The sequence below is a fragment of the Coregonus clupeaformis genome, chromosome 24 (genome assembly GCF_020615455.1).
Source record: "Coregonus clupeaformis isolate EN_2021a chromosome 24, ASM2061545v1, whole genome shotgun sequence".
NCBI classification, from domain to species: Eukaryota; Metazoa; Chordata; class Actinopteri; order Salmoniformes; family Salmonidae; genus Coregonus; species Coregonus clupeaformis.
In genome coordinates, this window is record NC_059215.1 from 5,921,768 (window position 1) to 5,941,971 (window position 20,204).

The 20,204-nt window shown below is 44.3% G+C and overlaps 1 protein-coding gene, 1 long non-coding RNA gene and 1 other non-coding gene across 8 annotated transcripts in view; 2 read left to right on the forward strand and 1 right to left on the reverse strand.

Annotated features, from left to right (window-relative positions):
- Positions 1–2,820: 2,820 nt before the first annotated feature.
- On the reverse strand, positions 2,821–2,893 carry trnaa-cgc. The gene has a single exon. It is a non-coding gene; the product is annotated as a tRNA-Ala (tRNA).
- A 2,763-nt stretch (positions 2,894–5,656) lies between these two features.
- Positions 5,657–6,280, forward strand: LOC121537369. Its single transcript, XR_005995049.2, has 2 exons — positions 5,657–5,708; positions 5,931–6,280. It is a non-coding gene; the product is annotated as an uncharacterized LOC121537369 (long non-coding RNA).
- A 10,348-nt stretch (positions 6,281–16,628) lies between these two features.
- LOC121530834 (transcription factor E3) overlaps positions 16,629–20,204 on the forward strand; it is a 37,282-nt gene continuing 33,706 nt past the window's right edge. For 4 of the 6 annotated variants that reach the window (XM_045206999.1, XM_045207000.1, XM_045207002.1 and 1 more), the window contains exon 1: positions 16,629–18,053. In XM_045206999.1, the coding sequence (XP_045062934.1) occupies positions 17,956–18,053 (98 nt within the window). In that variant the 5' untranslated portion in view covers positions 16,629–17,955. The remainder of the gene's footprint in view (positions 18,054–20,204) is intronic. The other 2 variants (XM_045207001.1, XM_041836100.2) reach the window with 1 other exon arrangement.

The following is a 20,204-nucleotide window of genomic DNA, read 5'->3' on the forward strand; positions in this document are numbered from 1 at the left end:
CATCAAAGGGACGATGGACGGGCCATGTACCGTCAAATCTTGGGTGAGAATCTCCTTCCCTCAGCCAGGGCATTGAAAATGGGTAGTGGATGGGTATTCCAGCATGACAATGACCCAAAACACATGGCCAAGGCAACAAAGGAGTGGCTCAAGAAGAAGCACATTAAGGTCCTGGAGTGGCCTAGCCAGTCTCCAGACCTTAATCCCATAGAAAATCTGTGGAGGGAGCTGAAGGTTCGAGTTGCCAAATGTCAGCCTCGAAACCTTAATGACTTGGAGAAGATCTGCAAAGTGGAGTGGGACAAAATCCCTCCTGAGATGTGTGCAAACCTGGTGGCCAACTACAAGAAAGGTCTGACCTCTGTGATTGCCAACAAAGGTTTTGCCACCAAGTACTAAGTCATGTTTCGCAGAGGGGTCAAATACTTATTTCCCTCATTAAAATGCAAATCAATTTATAACATTTTTGACATGCTTTTTTCTGGATTTTTTAAATTTTTATTCTGTCTCTCACTGTTCAAATAAACCTACCATTAAAATGATAGACTGATCATGCCTTTGTCATTGGTCAAACGTACAAAATCAGCAGGGTATCAAATACTTTTTTCCCTCACTGTATGCAGCGTTTGCCGTGAATGCTGTCTCCGCAACGTTGCCTTTAAATTCCAATCACGCTGTAAAGCTAACGACGGCAGATGGAATAGAGCCCTCAGCGCCTGACTGTCAAGAGTCTTTCTGATTCTCTAAAACTGAACCTTTAAAAAGCCCATTGGGCCCCACTGGCTTGAGATTACCTTTACAAAGGCCTCTCTGCCACCCAGTGGGGAAAGATGGCGTTACACGCGGAGCCGCTGCAGAGAGCAGGGAATGAGTTGCCGCTTGTTTGGCTCTGGAGACAGGGTGAGGAGGGGTAGATAGACGACTGTCCATAAGAGCATTTTGCTTTCCAAACATGGCCGTATAGCTGCAGTTTGTTATGTCAGAGATGGTTTATAATAACGTAATAATAGATGTATTAGAGATGGTTTATAATAAGGTAATAATAGATGTATTAGAGATGGTTTATAATAAGGTATTAATAGATGTATTAGAGATGGTTTATAATAAGGTAATAATTGATGTATTAGAGATGGTTTATAATAAGGTAATAATTGATGTATTAGAGATGGTTTATAATAAGGTAATAATAGATGTATTAGAGATGGTTTATAATAAGGTAATAATTGATGTATTAGAGATGGTTTATAATAAGGTAATAATTGATGTATTAGAGATGGTTTATAATAAGGTCTTAATGAAGCCCTCGTACTCTAAGCGTCTTTGAGAACATTTCACATTTACATTTTAGTCATTTAGCAGACGCTCTTATCTTGTGCGCCGCCCCCCATGGGTCTCCCGGTCGCAGCCGGCTACGACAGAGCCTGGAACGTCTTCTCCATCTCAGCTGATGGGCATGGGTATGTGGTTGTGTTGTTGTGTGAGTGTGTGTGAGAGGGAGCATGGCGTGTTGACAGGTTTACAATACAGAGAAAGAATGACGGAAAGGACAGGAATAGCTTCTAACCCAGTGGTATCTCTGACTTTATGACAGTGTTTTGATAGTTATACTGAGTACAGAATTATGATATATATATATATATATATGAACCAGAAAAAGTTGATTTGTTAGATGTTTTTGATGAATCAGGATCGTGTTTGTGTGTGTTCACACCAATGAAAGGAGTTCAACGAAAAATGAAACATTTTAAATGCATTTGTATTGTAAATATAATTTATTCTCCTCCCGGCCCAGTTTTGTGGGTGAGGTGTAGGCCTATAGGTGTTATTTCTGTCATGTTGGTGCAGTCTAGATTGGACTTCAGGTTATCCTGGTTGTACTGAACTTCACCATGACCACTACAGTACTCCCCGTCTAAAGAGAATGATGTTGTGATGATGTCACAACAGAAAGGAATCGATACTATAGCCTGGTGTCACAACAGAAGGGAATCGATACTATAGCCTGGTGTCACAACAGAAGGGAATCGATACTATAGCCTGGTGTCACAACAGAAGGGAATCGATACTATAGCCTGGTGTCACAACAGAAGGGAATCGATACTATAGCCTGGTGTCACAACAGAAGGGAATCGATACTATAGCCTGGTGTCACAACAGAAGGGAATCGATACTATAGCCTGGTGTCACAACAGAAGGGAATCGATACTATAGCCTGGTGTCACAACAGAAGGGAATCGATACTATAGCCTGGTGTCACAACAGAAGGGAATCGATACTATAGCCTGGTGTCACAACAGAAGGGGATCGATACTATAGCCTGGTGCCAGATCTATTTGTGCTGTTTACAGACTCATCCGTGACAAGGTCCGTACGAGTTGGCAAAGGCAGCACCAACAGATCTGGGACCAGGCTAAACTGACACATTGTCTTTGATCTCAGTCCCAAACTAGTAACCAACGTGGTGATCGATGGATGGGATGAAAAGTCTGTTTTGAAAATCAGCTGAATAATTGTGTTGGATTGATATTGTTTTCTTCTTCTTGTTGTCTGAAAGAAACATTCAGCATATAGCTTGACTATGGTACAGTAACGCCAGACCAGACCAGACCAGATGGAAGGTGACCTGTTTGTGGTGTCTTGGAACAACTCTGTAGCAATGACCCATAGGAGTTGGTCAAGATAGCACAGTTATACAATGACCCCTATGAATGAGAGATCGTGGTGAATTGTAGCACTTTTATTGATCGGCACTATTTAGTGTTGATGAATGTCTGATTTACATCCACAGACAACAGGACCACGATCGCCTTTCATACTGCCCCCCCCCCGTGGGAATCGAACCCACAACCCTGGCGTTGCGAGCGCCATGCTCTACCAACTGAGCTACACGGGGCCCAATGACTGTATATATGAATGGGCAAAGCAATTGATGGCGTGACACCATTCATTCCAATCTGAAGACTCAATAGCGCATTGAAGTGAAGTGAAGTCAGTTAAGATGGCGTCTCAGCGAGACGTAGTGAAGTCAGTTAAGATGGCGTCTCAGCGAGACGTAGTGAAGTCAGTTAAGATGGCGTCTCACCGAGACGTAGTGAAGTCAGTTAAGATGGCGTCTCACCGAGACGTAGTGAAGTCAGTTAAGATGGCGTCTCACCGAGACGTAACGTGCGCAGTTTGAGCTACTCCAGGAAGTGACGTTGCAGGCTAGCTCAGTGCTGCCCCCTCTCCTTGACTAACTCAAATTGAAGGACGACCGGGGTACTGCAGGCTTCCTTTAGCATCTAAATTATCCTTATTCTTCTGTGTGCAATAAAAAAAAAAATCGGTTCGAGGACATATATCTGGTGTATTAGAAGCAATTATTGGTCCAGTGACTGTCTTCGAAAAAAGTGTTTTATTTACACGAAGATTGACCACGAAGATAACATTTCTTTCCATTCACTATAATGGAGGATCCTGTTTTTTGCTAACAATGCCTGTGGTACTGTGGTCTGCCTTGAACTTCTGTGGCTTTAATGAGAGGGGGCAGTCATTCTCCTGTGGTCTGCACACATAACAAGACTGTCGATAAAGTTTTACAAACTAGTATGCTGGGAAATCTACTTCCTGCTAGGATGTCTCACTGGATGTATAAATGTGAAGCATCCGGTGAAGCGTCTTCTCCCACGGGTGGGCAGTGGGAGAAGATGGAACAAGATGGATTTTGGCCGACATTCTGCACATTTTCTCATCGATTTAAACATTTGATCTCAATACAGTTTTCTGTTCCCAAAACTAGAATCCGTTATGAACAGAGTGGACTAAGTTTTGTAGACTTTACCCTTTACAAAAGTTTTTAAAAATCGCGCTGTTTAGAAGTAGTGTAAGGCCGAATTGAGTTATTACACACGCGCACTTCACAGAGTAGGCATCTGAAGTCTCTAAGACACTTTAGTCATCACATTTGTGCACAAAACAGCCAACATGTCTCCACCCGCCCCCCCCACCCAGCCAACATGTCTCCACCCCCAACCTCCCACCCCCCCACCCAGCCAACATGTCTCCACCCCCAACCTCCCACCCCCCACCCAGCCAACATGTCTCCACCCCCAACCCCCCCACCCAGCCAACATGTCTCCACCTCCTGGCATCTGCCAAACCCAGATTTGTCCGTCAGACTGCCAGATGATGAAGCGTGATAACGTGTTTCCATCGCTCCAGAGTCAAATGGCGGCAAGCTTTACACCACTCCAGCCGACGCTTGGCATTGCGCATGGTGATCTTAGGCTTGTGTACGGCTGCTCGGCCATGGAAAACCATTTCATTAAGCTCCTGACAAACAGTTATTGCGCTGTCACTGCTTCCAGAGGCAGTTTGGAAGTCGGTAGTGAGTGTTGCAACTGAGGACAGACGATTTTTAGCTTCAGCACTCGGCAGTCCCGTTCAGTGAGCATGTGTGGCCTACCACTTCGAGATTGCATGGCGGTGTGCTCGATTTTATACACCTGTCAGCAACGGGTGTGGCTGAAATAGCCGAATCCACTCATTTGAAGGGGTGTCCACATACTTTTGTGTATATATAGTGTACTGAAGACATTGGCTCCAATCTAGGTTGGTTATTTAGATTTTGAAAACATTAACAACTAAGGAAGAATGCTTCACTTCTCGCATAGACTCCTCTATCCCCAAACCCCGGCCCTGTCTGATTGGTCGGTTTCACAAGCGTTCCCGGAAGTCTCCGATATTGCGCCTCTGGGTTCAGAAACTGTGATTTTATGTTACTGCTTTTGCCAAAGTATATTTAGGGTACTACGATACGATTTGAGGCTTTCAGTCCATATTTATATGTCTTTATTTGTGTTTTTTTTTAATCTGTTTTGTATTTATTTAAAAAAAACAAAATGTACTCCAAATAATTGTTTTAACTTACCTGTGGTGCCGGGTAATATTGACCGGTCTGACATGGTAGGCGGCAGGTAGCCTGGTGGTTAGAGCGTTGGGATACTTCTAGAATATATTCAGTAGTTCTACAAATCCTGTAGCTACTTTTCCCATGATGCATGCTGAATTTGGATTACATTTGGGATTTTGTTTGTTGCACCAAAACTCCCTGTACTGTGTTGTTTACCAACTGAGCGCCATGTCCAGCTTTTCACAACGCTCTCATTGCCACTTCAGAACTAAAATTATATAAGATACTTTTCTTCTTTTTTTTCTTTTTTTATACGGATTCATTTCCCAATACTTCCAAATATGTTGTTGAACTGTATTGTAAAATATGATTCTGCTTGTTACATGCAAGGGTGTAAGAATAGAGGTACTCAATCATTCAAAGACACCTGCTGTGTGCCTATGTGTGAAGATCGGGAATCTGCAATGTTTGGGGATTTTTACCAACAATCTTTACTACAATATACATACTTAAAAAGTGTCTTTCCTTGAAATCTACTGGAACTTGTTGGACCATTCTCCGAAATAATGAAACATACAAACATGTTACAGACGTGACGTGAGTGTTACTGTAACTATGGGTATACAGTACAAACATGTACAAAAGTGTACACGCGTAAACAATGTAAACAGTGTTATGTAGGGGATAGGGTGCCGTTTCACCCTAGGTCTCTATGTAGGGGATAGGGTGCCGTTTCACCCTAGGTCTCTATGTAGGGGATAGGGTGCCGTTTCACCCTAGGTCTCTATGTAGGGGATAGGGTGCCGTTTCACCCTAGGTCTCTATGAAGGGGATAGGGTGCCGTTTCACCCTAGGTCTCTATGTAGGGGATAGGGTGCAGTTTCACCCTAGGTCTCTATGTAGGGGATAGGGTGCCGTTTCACCCTAGGTCTCTATGTAGGGGATAGGGTGCCCTTTCACCCTAGGTCTCTATGTAGGGGATAGGGTGCCGTTTCACCCTAGGTCTCTATGTAGGGGATAGGGTGCCGTTTCACCCTAGGTCTCTATGTAGGGGATAGGGTGCCGTTTCACCCTAGGATCTTGTTACAGTGAAACAGACGGAAGCTTTTTGAAATATATTAGTCTTGTTAAGCCAAACATTCTAAGTCATAATGTGGCACAATTATTTCCTATTTTCATGAATTCCAAAACTGTATATGTTATGTTTTATTGTCAACAGGAATGAGTATTACTGTAATTGTTATTATGATTATTGTTTATGCCTATTATTAATATTAGTGGCAGGCCACTGGGTAACATTGTATGTTGATATCCCAATGAAATCTGTGCAAGATAATGATGAAATGTTTATGAGTTTAAAAATAAATAAAAAGGAAGACTATGTGTCATTATGGTTGTTGTTCTGTGAAACACTGATATGGTTTTTACCCATGCACTCCATGTACATACTGCCATATATCCACCTCTGATCTGCACTGGAACGCAACGGCCATCAGCAATATTTCCTATTTATAAGGATGCAAAAGCACGCATCGGGCCTGGCTAGCCAGTGCAGGACCAACTAGATGTCCTTAGCCAATCCAGAGGGTGCACGATCAGCTCATGTACAGAGTGTGGGGTAAGTGAGCACCAGTTGATTGGCTGAGATCACGGGGCTGCGCTGATCACTATCTCCTCATGTGAGGAGAGGTAGACTCAGCCCAGCCAGCCAAACATAAACAAGTAGAAATGTGAAAGTGACCTGCAGCGCCATCTTGTAGTATACATTTTCTACGCCGATATTCGTTAAAAATAGAGCGTCGTCATGTTTTGGTCATGGATTTTAAAAAAGCACATGGATAGCTCCGACTGAAAAAAAAAAAAAAAAAAGGTTTGAACGGTCATCTAACTTGGAAACTCTGGCATTCTAGAACTCTAACTCCTGAAGATCACTGACGTCGTAATTTGGCCTAGTCCCCCCCACAACACTTTCACCCAGCTCTCCTCTGAATCATTCAGATGTTCATTGGCAAACTTCAGACGGCCCTGTATATGTGCTTTCTTGAGCAGGGGGACCTTGCGGGCGCTGCAGGATTTCAGTCCTTCACGGCGTAGTGTGTTACCAATTGTTTTCTTGGTGACTATGGTCCCAGCTGCCTTGAGATCATTGACAAGATCCTCCCGTGTAGTTCTGGGCTGATTCCTCACCGTTCTCATGATCATTGCAACTCCACGAGGTGAGATCTTGCATGGAGCCCCAGGCCGAGGGAGATTGACAGTTATTTTGTGTTTCTTCCATTTGCGAATAATTGCACCAACTGTTGTCACCTTCTCACCAAGCTGCTTGGCGATGGTCTTGTAGCCCATTCCAGCCTTGTGTAGGTCTACAATCTTGTCCCTGACATCCTTGGAGAGCTCTTTGGTCTTGGCCATGGTGGAGAGTTTGGAATCTGATTGATTGATTGCTTCTGTGGACAGGTGTCTTTTATACAGGTAACAAACTGAGATTAGGAGCACTCCCTTTAAGAGTGTGCTCCTAATCTCAGCTCGTTACCTGTATAAAAGACACCTGGGAGCCAGAAATCTTTCTGATTGAGAGGGGGACAAATACTTATTTCCCTCATTAAAATGCAAATCAATTTATAACATTTTTGACATGCGTTTTTCTGGATTATTTTGTTGTTATTCTGTCTCTCACTGTTCAAATAAACCTACCATTAAAATTATAGACTTATAGATCATGTCTTTGTCAGTGGGCAAACGTAGAAAATCAGCAGGGGATCAAATACTTTTTCCCTCACTGTATGTCTCACACATTGAAAAGTACTGCTTTTATTTTTCTAATCAAGTCAGCGTGTTAACTTTTCAACTATGCTGCCTTCAAATAGTTTTGGAATCTGAGCATCCGTGAAATTTAACATCACGTCATGTGACCCGTGGCACATTGAAGCATATGATTGGTCTAGTTATGTAAGAAGGAATCAAGGGGATTGGATGCACATATTTAAAAAATATATATATTAGCATACTTTACATTTCATCCCGCCAAATAATCTTAAAGTAACAAAGTCGTCGAATTTTGAGTGTTGTTTTTATTTTCCACCCTGGTGTCACGGTTTCGGCCGAGGCTGCTCCTCCTCCTGGTTCGGGCAGGCTTCGGCGGTCGTCGTCCCCGGAGTACTAGCTGCCACCGATCTATGTTTCATGTTCGTTTGGTTTTGTCTGGATGTTGTACACCTGTGTCTTGTTAGTCCTCGTTAGTGTCCTATTTAGTTCTCGTTGTGTGTGCTTGTCGTTGTGTGTGATTGCGCTTCTGTTTTGTGTTTGTAGCTACATTTTCCCTCCAGTGTTTTGGAGAGGTTATTTTGCACATGTTTGTGCGCCGTTTGTTTTGTCGCCTGTGTGCGCCGTGTATTCGCCTTCGGGCTTATGTTGCTTCTGTCTTTTATATATATTGCACTAAAGCCTTTGGACTGAGCCTCTGCGTCCTGCGCATGATTCATACACCACACCCACCTTCAGCACGCCTTGACACCTGGTCATAGGCCACGTCAAAATGCGTAGAATTGCAGGACATAAGCTTTAAAACAGTAACATTTTACTGGGGTGGACCCCCGTCTAGGTGTTGTGCCAGGGGGGCAAATCTCACTCCAAGCTTTCTTAAATGTATATATAAAGCCCTTTTTACATCAGCAGATGTCACAAAGTGCTATACAGAAACCGAGCCTAAAACCCCAAACAGCAAACAATGCAGATGTAGAAGCACGGTGGCTAGGAAAAACTCCCTAGAAAGGCAGGAACATAGGAAGAAACCTAGAGAGGAACCAGGCTCTGAGGGGTGGCCAGTCCTCTTCTGGGTGGAGATTAAGGCCAGATCGTTCTTCAAGATGTTCAAACGTTCATAGATGACCAGCAGGGTCAAATAATAATCACAGTGGTTGTAGAGTGTGCAACAGGTCAGTACCTCAGGAGTAAATGTCAGTTGACTTTTCATAGCTGAGCATTCAGAGGTCGAGACAGCAGGTGCGGTAGAGAGAGAGAGAGAGTTGAAAACATCAGGTCCAGGACAAGGTAGCACGTCCTGTGAACAGGTCAGGGTTCCATAGCCGCAGGCAGAACAGTTGAAACTGGAGCAGCAGCACAACCAGGTGGACTGGGGACAGCAAGAGTCATCAGGCCAGGTAGTCCTGAGGCATGGTCCTACGCCAACGATAACCCCGGACAGGGCCAACCAGGCAGGACATAACCATACCCACTTTACCAAAGCACAGCCCCCACACCACCAGAGGAATATCAACAGACCACCAACCTATTACCCTAAGACAAGGCTGAGTATAGCCAACGAAGATCTCCTCCACCGCACAAGCCCGAGGGGGCGCAAGACCGGACAGGAAGATCACGTCAGTGACTCAACCCACTCAAGTCGAGTATATCGCAAAAAGCCTGTCACGACGTGATGCACCCCTCCTAGAGACGGCATGGAAGAGCACTAGTAAGCCAGTGACTCAGCCCCCGTAATAGGGTCAGAGGCAGAGAATCCCAGTGGAGAGAGGGGAGCTGGCCAGGCAGAGACAGCAAGGGCGGTTCGTAACTCCAGTGCCTTGCCGTTCACCTTCGCACCCCTGGGCCAGACTTTACTCAATCATAAGACCTACTGAAGAGACGAGTCTTCAGTAAAGACTTAAAGGTCGAGACCTAGTCTGCGTCTCTCACATGGATAGGCAGACCATTCCATAAAAATTGAGCTCTATAGGAGAAAGCCCTGCCTCCAGCTGTTTGCTTAGAAATTCTAGGGACAATAAGGAGGTCTGCATCTTGTGACCGTAGCATACGTGTAGGTATATATTTTGGGGCTTCACCATGTTTTATCGAAATGTACAGCTGTGTGTCGTCCACATAGCAGTGAAAGTTGACATTGTGTTTCTGAATGACATCACCAAGAGGTAGAATATATAGAATATACAGGCCTTCATGGTCGAATTGCTGCAAAGAAACCACTACTAAAGGACACCAATAAGAAGAAGAGACCTGCTTCGGCCAAGAAACACGAGCAATGGACATTAGACCGGTGGAAATTTGTCCAAATTGGAGATTTTTGGTTCCAACCGCCGTGTCTTTGTGAGATGCGGTGTGGGTGAACGGATGATCTCCGCATGTGTATTTCCCACCGTAAAGCATGGAGGAGGAGGTGTTATGGCGTGGGTGTACTTTGCTGGTGACACGGTCTGTGATTTATTTAGAATTCAAGGCACACTTAACTAGCATGGCTACCACAGCATTCTGCAGCGATACGCCATCCCATCTGGTTTGGGCTTAGTGGGACTATCATTTGTTTTTCAACAGGACAATGACCCAACACACGTCCAGGCTGTGTACGGGCTATTTGACCAAGAAGGAGAGTGATGGAGTGCTGCATCAGATGACCTGGCCTCCACAATCCCCTGACCTCAACCCAATTGAGATGATTTAGGATGAGTCGGACGGCAGAGTGAAGGAAAAGCAGCCAACAAGTGCTCAGCATATGTGGGAACTCCTTCAAGACTGTTGGAAAAGCATTCCAGGTGAAGCTGGTTGAGAGAATGCCAAGAGTGTGCAAAGGTGTCATCAAGGCAAAGGGTGGCTACTTTGAAGAATCTCAAATCTCAAATATATTTTGATTTGTTTAACACTTTTTTGGTTACTACATGATTCCATATGTGTTATTTCATAGTTTTGATGTCTTCACTATTATTCTACAATGTAAAAATGAGTAAAAATAAAGAAAAACCCTTGAATGAGTAGGTGTGTCCAAACTTTTGACTGGTAGAGTATATATATATACATATAAAATGTAGGAACTCAGTTGGGGTCTCAACTTACTATTGAGAGTTAGAATAGTAGAATAAGCCAGGTGCAAGTTCGAAATTTGGTTGTGCATCAGCAGTGTTTCTCTTGTTATGTCAGTCACTGACAGTCACTCCATTAGCCATGTCAGCTAACAATTTTTAAATTGGAAGTTATTAGTCTAGCCAGTTATCTAAACTTAAGTAATCATGGCCGAATACCGACCGAGCACGAAGGGCATGTGCCCAGGGCCCTGACCTCCAGGGGGCCCTGACCTCCAGGGGGCCCTGACCTCCAGGGGGCCCTGACCTCCAGGGGGGCCCCCATTGATTTGTTAGTCCTTCTCACTCAGATATCATATTAACATGGCATAAGTCATTACAACATGTGAAGAATTGCAGGAAATTAGCTTTAAAACTGCAAAGCTCTCTCCGCCCCATGGCAAAATGTGTAGAATTGCAGGAAACTTGCTTTAGAATTGCAAAAATATATATACGCCCCATGGCAAAATTTGTAGAATTGCAGAAAATTAACTTAAACTTACATTTTTCTCTCCACTACCAAGAAGGGGGCCACAGTCTTTTTTTTTCTACGAGGTGGGGGGCCCCCAACCAAATCTCACTTAGGGCCCTCAAAAGGCTAGAGCTGGCCCTGCACATGCATGATTCTTTACCTTAGTGAAAATCCTGAGGTAGCCTGCTGGATCTTCTGCAAGCACACCTCCAGCACATCTGTAGTCTCCTCACTTACAGTGGGGGAAAAAAGTATTTAGTCAGCCACCAATTGTGCAAGTTCTCCCACTTAAAAAGATGAGAGAGGCCTGGAATTTTCATCATAGGTACACGTCAACTATGACAGACAAAATTAGAAAAAAAATCCAGAAAATCACATTGTAGGATTTTAATGAATTGATTTGCAAATTATGGTGGAAAATAAGTATTTATTTGTACATGAAGTAGGAATTCCACGCCCATTCTCATGCCGTATTATTCTTGGATAAAATGCATAACCACAAGCTGTTGCGTCCAGGAAAACCATTTCCGTTTCTATATTCGGCAAGTTGCTCCCTCTGCCAAACACTTTGCAGCCCAACGATGAGTGGTTGTTCGGTGGAGTGGAACAGTGGTTGGTTCGACAACGACCTCCTGCTGAAGCTCAGACTTGACCAGTCTGTCAACACCGATGCTGTCATTCTCGTCCAGCCTGGTGGTGGAGGCTAGAGAGAGTTGGATGATGCTCCACACATCTTTGGATGATGCTCCACACATCTTTGGATGATGCTCCACACATCTTTGGATGATGCTCCACACATCTTTGGATGATGCTCCACACATCTTTGGATGATGCTCCACACATCTTTTGATGATGCTCCACACATCTTTTGGTGTCAGGTAGGAACATCTATCAGACACACTGTGTTGCCTTCAAAAGCACCTCAGTTGTTGTGCAGTATTGACCTATCCACGTCTCTACCGAATATAATATAATATAAATATAATAATAATAATAATAACATGCCATTTAGCAGACGCTTTTATCCAAAGCGACTTACAGTCATGTGTGCATAAATTTTTACGTATGGGTGGTCCCGGGGATCGAACCCACTACCCTGGCGTTACAAGCGCCGTGCTCTACCAATTGAGCTACAGAGGTTCCCCCACATTGTACAGGAATGCAGCAACGTGTGATCGATGCCATTAATCACATCGTCTGTGTTTTTCTCCAGGTCAGGACCATTGTGGTCAGGAGATGTAGATCGTTGTTTCTGCACCCTGAAGCTGTTGGCTCTCTCACAGATGTAGTGCACATAATCTTTACCTTTTCCTTTTGCTAGTTGAAAATAGTCCCTTGTTAGTGCTGCTTATTTTCTGGAGGTAGTCCTCAATGAAGTACTCTCTCGGCTGTCTCAGAATGTGCATCTCTGTCTCACTCTTGGGTCTTTCTCTTGATGGAGACAGTTGCTCTGTTGGCCTGTATGAAGGTGGTTAAATTAAAGTAAACGAAAACTAGCCTCATCCCTAAAGTAAAGCACACAGTACTTTACTACCACAGTCTCTGGAAGATTTCAAATGATTTCAATTCATTAATACACCTCTCCATTGCACAACATATGATTTACAGATACCTTCATAAGTTTAGTACACTGCCTATTATAACTAAAAACACACTGACATTGAATTGGTATATTAAAACTAATAATAGGATAACATACATGAGTGTACAAAATGTTATGAACACCTGTTCTTTCCATGACATAGACTGACCAGGTGAATCCGGGTGAAAGCTATGATCCCTTATTGATGTCACTTGTTAAATCCACTTCAATCAGTGTAGATGAAGGGGAGGAGACAGGTAAAAAAAAAAAAAAAAATGTAAGCCTTGAGACATGGATTGTGTATGTGTGCCATTCAGAGGGTGAATGGGCAAGACAAACGATTTAAGTGCCTTTGAAAGGGGTATTGTAGTATTTGCCAGGTGCACCGGTTTGAGTGTGTCAAGAACTGCAACGCTGCTGGGTGTTTCACACTCAACAGTTTCTCATGTGTATGAAGGACATCAAATTAAATCAAATGTTATTTGTCACATGCGCCGAATACAACCTTACCGTGTAAATGCTTACTTACAAGCCCTTAACCAACTGTGGGGGAACCTCTATAAGTTCTTCAAAGAACCCCCTTTAATGGTCCCTTGAATAACCTTTTGGGGTTCATTTTTCCCCCCCATTATTATTATTATTATTATTATATTATTAAATCCAAGGGCACCTCGCAAAGCTAGCCAATCAGAAACTAGGGTTTTTAGCAGCGCTGTAAACTGACCAATCAGCGACGCGGAGTAGCAGACTGTTCTGAGTGCAGTTTTTGTTTCCACTTGGTCAATATGACGTCTGCAGTGGCCGGACAGCATTTACCGTGACGCGGCCTCCGCAGAAGTCAGAGCATTCATGCTTCTTGCGCTTCGGAGAGCTGTCATACGCATCCAAAAAAATTGGTCCGCATCGCACCACTCGTAGTGATTCAGGGCTAATCTCTATAGCCATCCAGCTAATTACAAGCAACTTCCTGAACGAAAATCCATTTACATTTTAGTCATTTAGCAGACGCTCTTATCCAGAGCGACTTACAGGAGCAATTAGGGTTAAGCGCCTTGCTCAAGGGCACATCAACAGATTTTTCACCTAGTCGGCTCGGGGATTAGAACCAGCGACCTTTCGGTTACTGGCACTACGCTCTTAACCACTAAGCTACCTGCCATCTATCTCCATTACCTCCCCGATCTCTTTCCAGGAGTTCAAACACATTTTTGTGTCTTTTAAATCCCTACACTAACTCCAAAAAGTTTTGGGAAACTGTAAAGTCCATGGAAAATAAGAGCACTTCCTCCCAGCTGCCCACTGCACTGAGGCTAGGAAACACTATCACCACCGATAAATCTACAATAATCGAGAATTTCAACAAGCATTTTGCTACGGCTGGCCATGCTTTCCACCTGGCTACCACTACCCCGGCCACCAGCTCTGCACCCTCCGCTGCAACTTGCCCATGCCCCCCCGCTTCTCCTTCACACAAATCCAGACAGCTGATGTTCTGAAAGAGCTGCAAAATCTGGACCCCTACAAATCATCTGGGCTAGACAATCTGGACCCTTTCTTTCTAAAACTAGCCGCCGAAATTGTCGCAACCCCTATTACTAGCCTGTTCAACCTCTCTTTCGTAACGTCTGAGATCCCCAGAGATTGGAAAGCTGCCGCGGTCATCCCCCTCTTCAAAGGGGGTGACACTCTAGACCCATATCCATCCTGCCCTGCCTTTCAAAAGTTTTTGAAAGCCAAGTCAACAAACAGATCACCGACCATTTCGAATCCCACCGTACCTTCTCCGCTATGCAATCCGGTTTCCGAGCTGGTCATGGGTGCACTTCAGCCACGCTCAAGGTCCTAAACGATATTATAACCGCGATCGATAATAGAAAGTACTGTGCAGCCGTTTTCATTGACCTGGCCAAGGCTTTCGACTCTGTCAACCACTGCATTCTTATTGGCAGACTAAATAGCCTTGGTTTCTCAAATGACTGCCTCGCCTGGTTCACCAACTACTTCTCAGATAGAGTTCAATGTGTCAAATCGGAGGGCCTGTTGTCTGGACCTATGGCAGTCTCTATGGGGGTGCCACAGGGTTCAATTCTTGGGCCGACTCTTTTCTCTGTGTATATCAATGACGTCGCTCTTGCTGCTGGTGACTCTCAGATCCACCTCTACGCAGACGACACCATTTTGTATACATCTGGCCCTTCATTGGACACTGTGTTAACAAACCTCCAAACGAGCTTCAATTCCATACAACACTCCTTCAGTAGCCTCCAACTGCTCTTAAACACTAGTAAAACTAAATGCATGCTCTTCAACCGAACGCTGCTTGCACCCGCCCACCCGACTAGAATCACTACTCTCGACGGGTCTGACCTAGAGTATGTGGACAACTACAAATATCTAGGTGTCTGGTTAGACTGTAAACTCTCCTTCCAGACTCACATTAAGAATCTCCAATCCAAAGTTAAATCTAGAATCGGTTTCCTATTTCGCAACAAAGCCTCCTTCACTCATGCTGCCAAACATGCCCTCGTAAAACTGACTATCCTACTGATCCTTGACTTCGGCGATGTCATTTACAAAATAGCCTCCAACACTCTACTCAGCAAATTGGATGTAGTCTATCACAGTGCCATCCGTTTTGTCTCCAAAGCCCCGTATAATACCCACCACTGTGACCTGTACGCTCTTGTTGGCTGGTCCTCACTACATATTCGTCGCCAAACCCACTGGCTCCAGGCCATCTATAAATCACTGCTAGGCAAATCCCCGCCTTATCTTAGCTCATTGGTCACCATAGCAACACCCACCCGTAGTCTGCGCTCCAGCGGGTATATCTCACTGGTCATTCCCAAAGCCAACACCTCCTTTGGCCGCCATTCCTTCCAGTTCTCTGCTGCCAATGACTGGAACAAATTGCAAAAATCTCTGAAGCTGGAGACACTTATCTCCCTCACTAACTTTAAGCATCAGTTGTCAGAGCACCTTACCGATCACTGCACCTGTACACAGCCCATCTGAAATTAGCCCGCCCAACTACCTCATCCCTATATTGTTATTTATTTTGCTCATTTGTACCCCAGTATCTCTATTTGCACATCATCTCTTGCACATCTATCATTCCAGTGTTAATACTAATTGTAATTATTTTGCACTATAGCCTATTTTATTGCCTTACCTCCATAACTTGCTAAATTTGCACACTGTATATTATATGTATTTCTGTTGTATTTTTGACTTTGTTTTGTTTTACCCCATATGTAACTCTGTGTTGTTGTTTTTATCGCACTGCTTTGCTTTATCTTGGCCAGGTCGCAGTTGTAAATGAGAACTTGTTCTCAACTGGTTTACCTGGTTAAATAAAGGTGAAATAAAAATAAATAAATAAAAATCATAAAGATGTTTTTTATTTGTGAACTTGTTCTGTTAGCCTTTCGTCAAAGTTCTCCATGTTTGTTGTCAAGGAAGTGAGTTTGTGTTTATACAGGATGTACTGGCCCCACACACCGTCAACCAACCCTCCGCATTGTTACAATGGATCAAGCATAAATGGGCTTTAACGTGATTCAGTGGATGTGTATGGGACATGAAAGCCAATTTATGCTCGCGAAATGCGACGTGGAGGCTCCATACAGGAGGGTGTGATGCAATTGTGGAGCCTCTTGAGGCCAAATCGAGCTCCCTACCGCATCGCTGCGCGCCTCCCAAATGTTGTAACAAAGCGGAGAGCTCCGTATAGCTCCGCATCGACATGATTGGTTGACGGTAGGTGGGGGCGGGCGGGAGGTCCTGTATAAACACAAACTCACTTCCTTGACAACTTCCTTCACAACAGCTCTGCTTCTGGAAGCATGAATGCTCAGGTCGTGTCTAGATCGCATTGAAAAGACTGGTCTAGACGCACAAAAGTTGCTTTGTGGTCTGATTGTGTTCAGATCTGGCTGACCACTTCAGAAGGATGCATTGTGTGCGCAGATTTCTCCTCAGTCTGGACGCAACCAAGCTACCGAACACGCATACAGTGGGCGACGACAGTCATCAGCACTCCTCCCACAAGTCTCCAGAAAACTTGTATTTTGGGACCGAGAGGCACCTTTTCATTATAACGTTGGAGAAAATACGTGTTTGTTGGCCTCATAAATGCTAACCAACAAGCTAATATTTAGGAAAAACTATTTTTTGTTTGGCTAGAGTTGTGCAAACCCTTTTGCAATCCCTTTAGCGTTGCTTGCCATCTTGCTACAGAGGTTATCTGGCTAGCTAGCTACAGTAGTTAGCTACTGCCATCAGTAGTTGTGTTATTATAATATTTTCCCTATTCCACCGTTTGTAGAATGCATACTGGCATTTGAACATAGCACAGGAAATGGGAATCCGGACACGGTAGACACATTTAAATGTAGGTGTAGATGCATGATGATTTCGGAATTCCATGATCATAACTCTATGATCGGAATAGAAAAGCTGCATGAACTGTCAAGTCTAGACATTGCCTGATTTATGCAGAAGCCGCATCACAGTAAACGCTGTAAAAACCAATTTATGCTTAATCCGAAATGTGGTCGTAAGTTTTTATTATGGAGGGTGTGACGCAATCGCGGAGCCTCCAGAGTCATGCAGAGGCCAAATCAAGCTCCACACCGCATCGCCATGCACCTCTCAAATTTTGTAACAATGCGGAGGGCTCCGTATAGCTCTGCATTGACATGATTGATTGACGTTTGGTGAGGGCGGGAGGTCCATTATTCACAATAACTCCGCTAAGTAGAAGAAGTATGAAAGCCCTGACGTCTGCGGAGGCTGCATCACATTAAACTATGTATGGCCAATGCCGAGTGCAGACGTCAGATTGACCAGGCGGAACATTTAATTGGCTAACGTTTCTTTCTGCCCCCTCAAAAGTTCAACCCTCTGAACTTTTTTTGTCAGTGAAAACAGATGGACATTTTCTGGATAGGGACGTGTCATCTCCGCTGACCGTCAACGTACGACTCCCATTGAAAAAGCATCGGCAATCACGGATACAGATAAAAATCAACGTGCCAGTTTGGCCACGCACTCATTCATTGAGGCGTTTGTGCGGTGATAGTCTCTCTCTCTGGGTGGTATCTGTATCGATTCTCGGACTTGCTACTGTCTTTGTAGCAACTCAGGAATCGACTTGGTAGAGATAATGTCTACCTTTAACCAGGGGCAGAACGGCGACGAAACGTGGAAACAGCAGACCGTGTTCGTCATTCTAGACTCGTCTGAAGCTGTGAATTTGATCAGGTGAGTCAGATACAGAACAGAATAGATAACTATTCATTTGGTTATAGTGTTCTATCCATCATCTCCTTTTAGGTCAGATCGACTAGGCTACTCATCAAACTGAACCAGTACCTGAGTTTGAGGAGACAATGAATATGACAAGATCTCCTCTAATGTCCAGGATCCTTCAATTCAAAAGTCCCCATAAACCAGCTCTGCAAAAGTTAATAATGTCAAAATACGTTCCGTACTCATCAAAATATGGAGTTTCGTAGAGCACCTATCGTCATACTGCGGGTTACGCACGGTATGTGCTTCCAAAAAAACGTCTAAGTGAATTGTTTCTGACCAAGTGCGCATGCGCCAAATCCACCTTCGGCAACTCCAATAAAATGACTCATTACTGCCTCGCACAGGTCGGCTGACCCAGCAGCAGTAGGCCTGGACCTACGCTAAGCTGAAATATCATTTTATTTAGACCTTTTAAAATATATATAGTAAATACCGGACATAACGGTAGTAATGACGATAGTTGCTCTGCGCAACTCCATATTTTGATAAGTTCCGAACGTATTTTTACATTATAACGTTTGCAGAGCTGGTTAATGGGACTTTGAATTGAAGGATCCTGGGCGTCAGAGGAGATGTCATCATATTAATTTTCTCCTCAAGCCCAGGTACTGGTTCATCATCAAACCAACGTGAAGAAAGGCGCTAGCTTACTAGGCATTTTGACTTCATTTGTTGAGTAAATGTGCCAGCATTCATCTCTCAGTTAAATATGCAGAGTGTTATTTTAGACAGATGGCACTCTGTCTACTAAGCATGGTAATTAATACACACACACACACAGAGGGGGACAGTAATTCTGCAGAGATGTGTTGGGTGACTAATCTCATCCTGCATTGGGCTTATCTGTTCCCTCCCTAGACAGGATATACAGTGCATTCGGAAAGTATTCAGACCCCTTGACTTTGTCCACATTTTGTTACGTTACAGCCTTATTCTAAAATTTATTCAATTGTTTTCCCCCCTCCCCCCCAATCTACACACAATATCCCATAATGGCAAAGCGAAAACAGGTTTTTAGAAAATGTTGCTAAATTATAAAAAAAAAACATAAAATAAAAATATATCACATTTACATAAGTATTCAGACCCTTTACTCAGTACTTTGTTGAAGCACCATTGGCAGCGATTACAGCCTTGAGTATTCTTGGGTATGACGCTACAAGCTTGGCACACCTGTATTTGGGGAGTTTCTCCCATTCTTCTCCGCAGATCCTCTCAAGCTCTGTCAGGTTGGATCGGAAGCATCGCTGCACAGCTATTTTCAGGTCTCTCCAGAGATGTTTGATCGGGTTCAAGTCCGGGCTCTGGCTGGGCCACTGAAGGACATTCAGGAAGTTGTCCCGAAGCCAATCCTGCGTTGTCTTGGCTGTGTGCTTAGAGTCGTTATCCTGATGGAAAGTGAACCTTCTCCCCAGTCTGAGGTCCTGAGCGCTCTGGAGCAGGTTTTCATCAAGGATCTCTGTACTTTGCTCCGTTCATCTTTGCCTCGATCCTGACTAGTCTCCCAGTCCCTGCAGCTGAAAAACACCCCCACAGGATGATGCTGCCACCACGCTTCACCGTAGGGATGGTGCCAGGTTTCCTCCAGACGTGACGCTTGGCATTCAGGCCAAAGAATTCAATCTTGGTTTCGTCAAACCAGAGAATCTTGTTTCTCATGGTCTGAGAGTCCTTTTGGCAAACTCCAAGCGGGCTGTCATGTGCCTTTAACTGAGGAGTGGCTTCCGTCTGGCCACTCGACCATGAAGGCCACAGAGGAACTCTGGAGCTCTGTCAGTGACCATCGGGTTCTTGGTCACCTCCCTGACCAAGGCCCTTCTCCCCCGATTGCTCAGTTTGGCCGGGCAACCAGCTCTAGGAAGAGTCTTGGTGGTTCCAAACTTCTTCCATTTAAGAGTGATGGAGGCCACTGTGTTCTTGGGGACCTTCAATGCTGCAGAAATGTTTTGGTACCCTTCCCCAGATCTGTGCCCCGACACAATCCTGTCTCTGAGCTCTATGGACAATTCCTTCGACCTCATGGCTTGGTTTTTGCTCTGACATGCACTGTCAACTGTGGGACCTTATATAGACAGGTGTGTGCCTTTCCAAATCATGTCC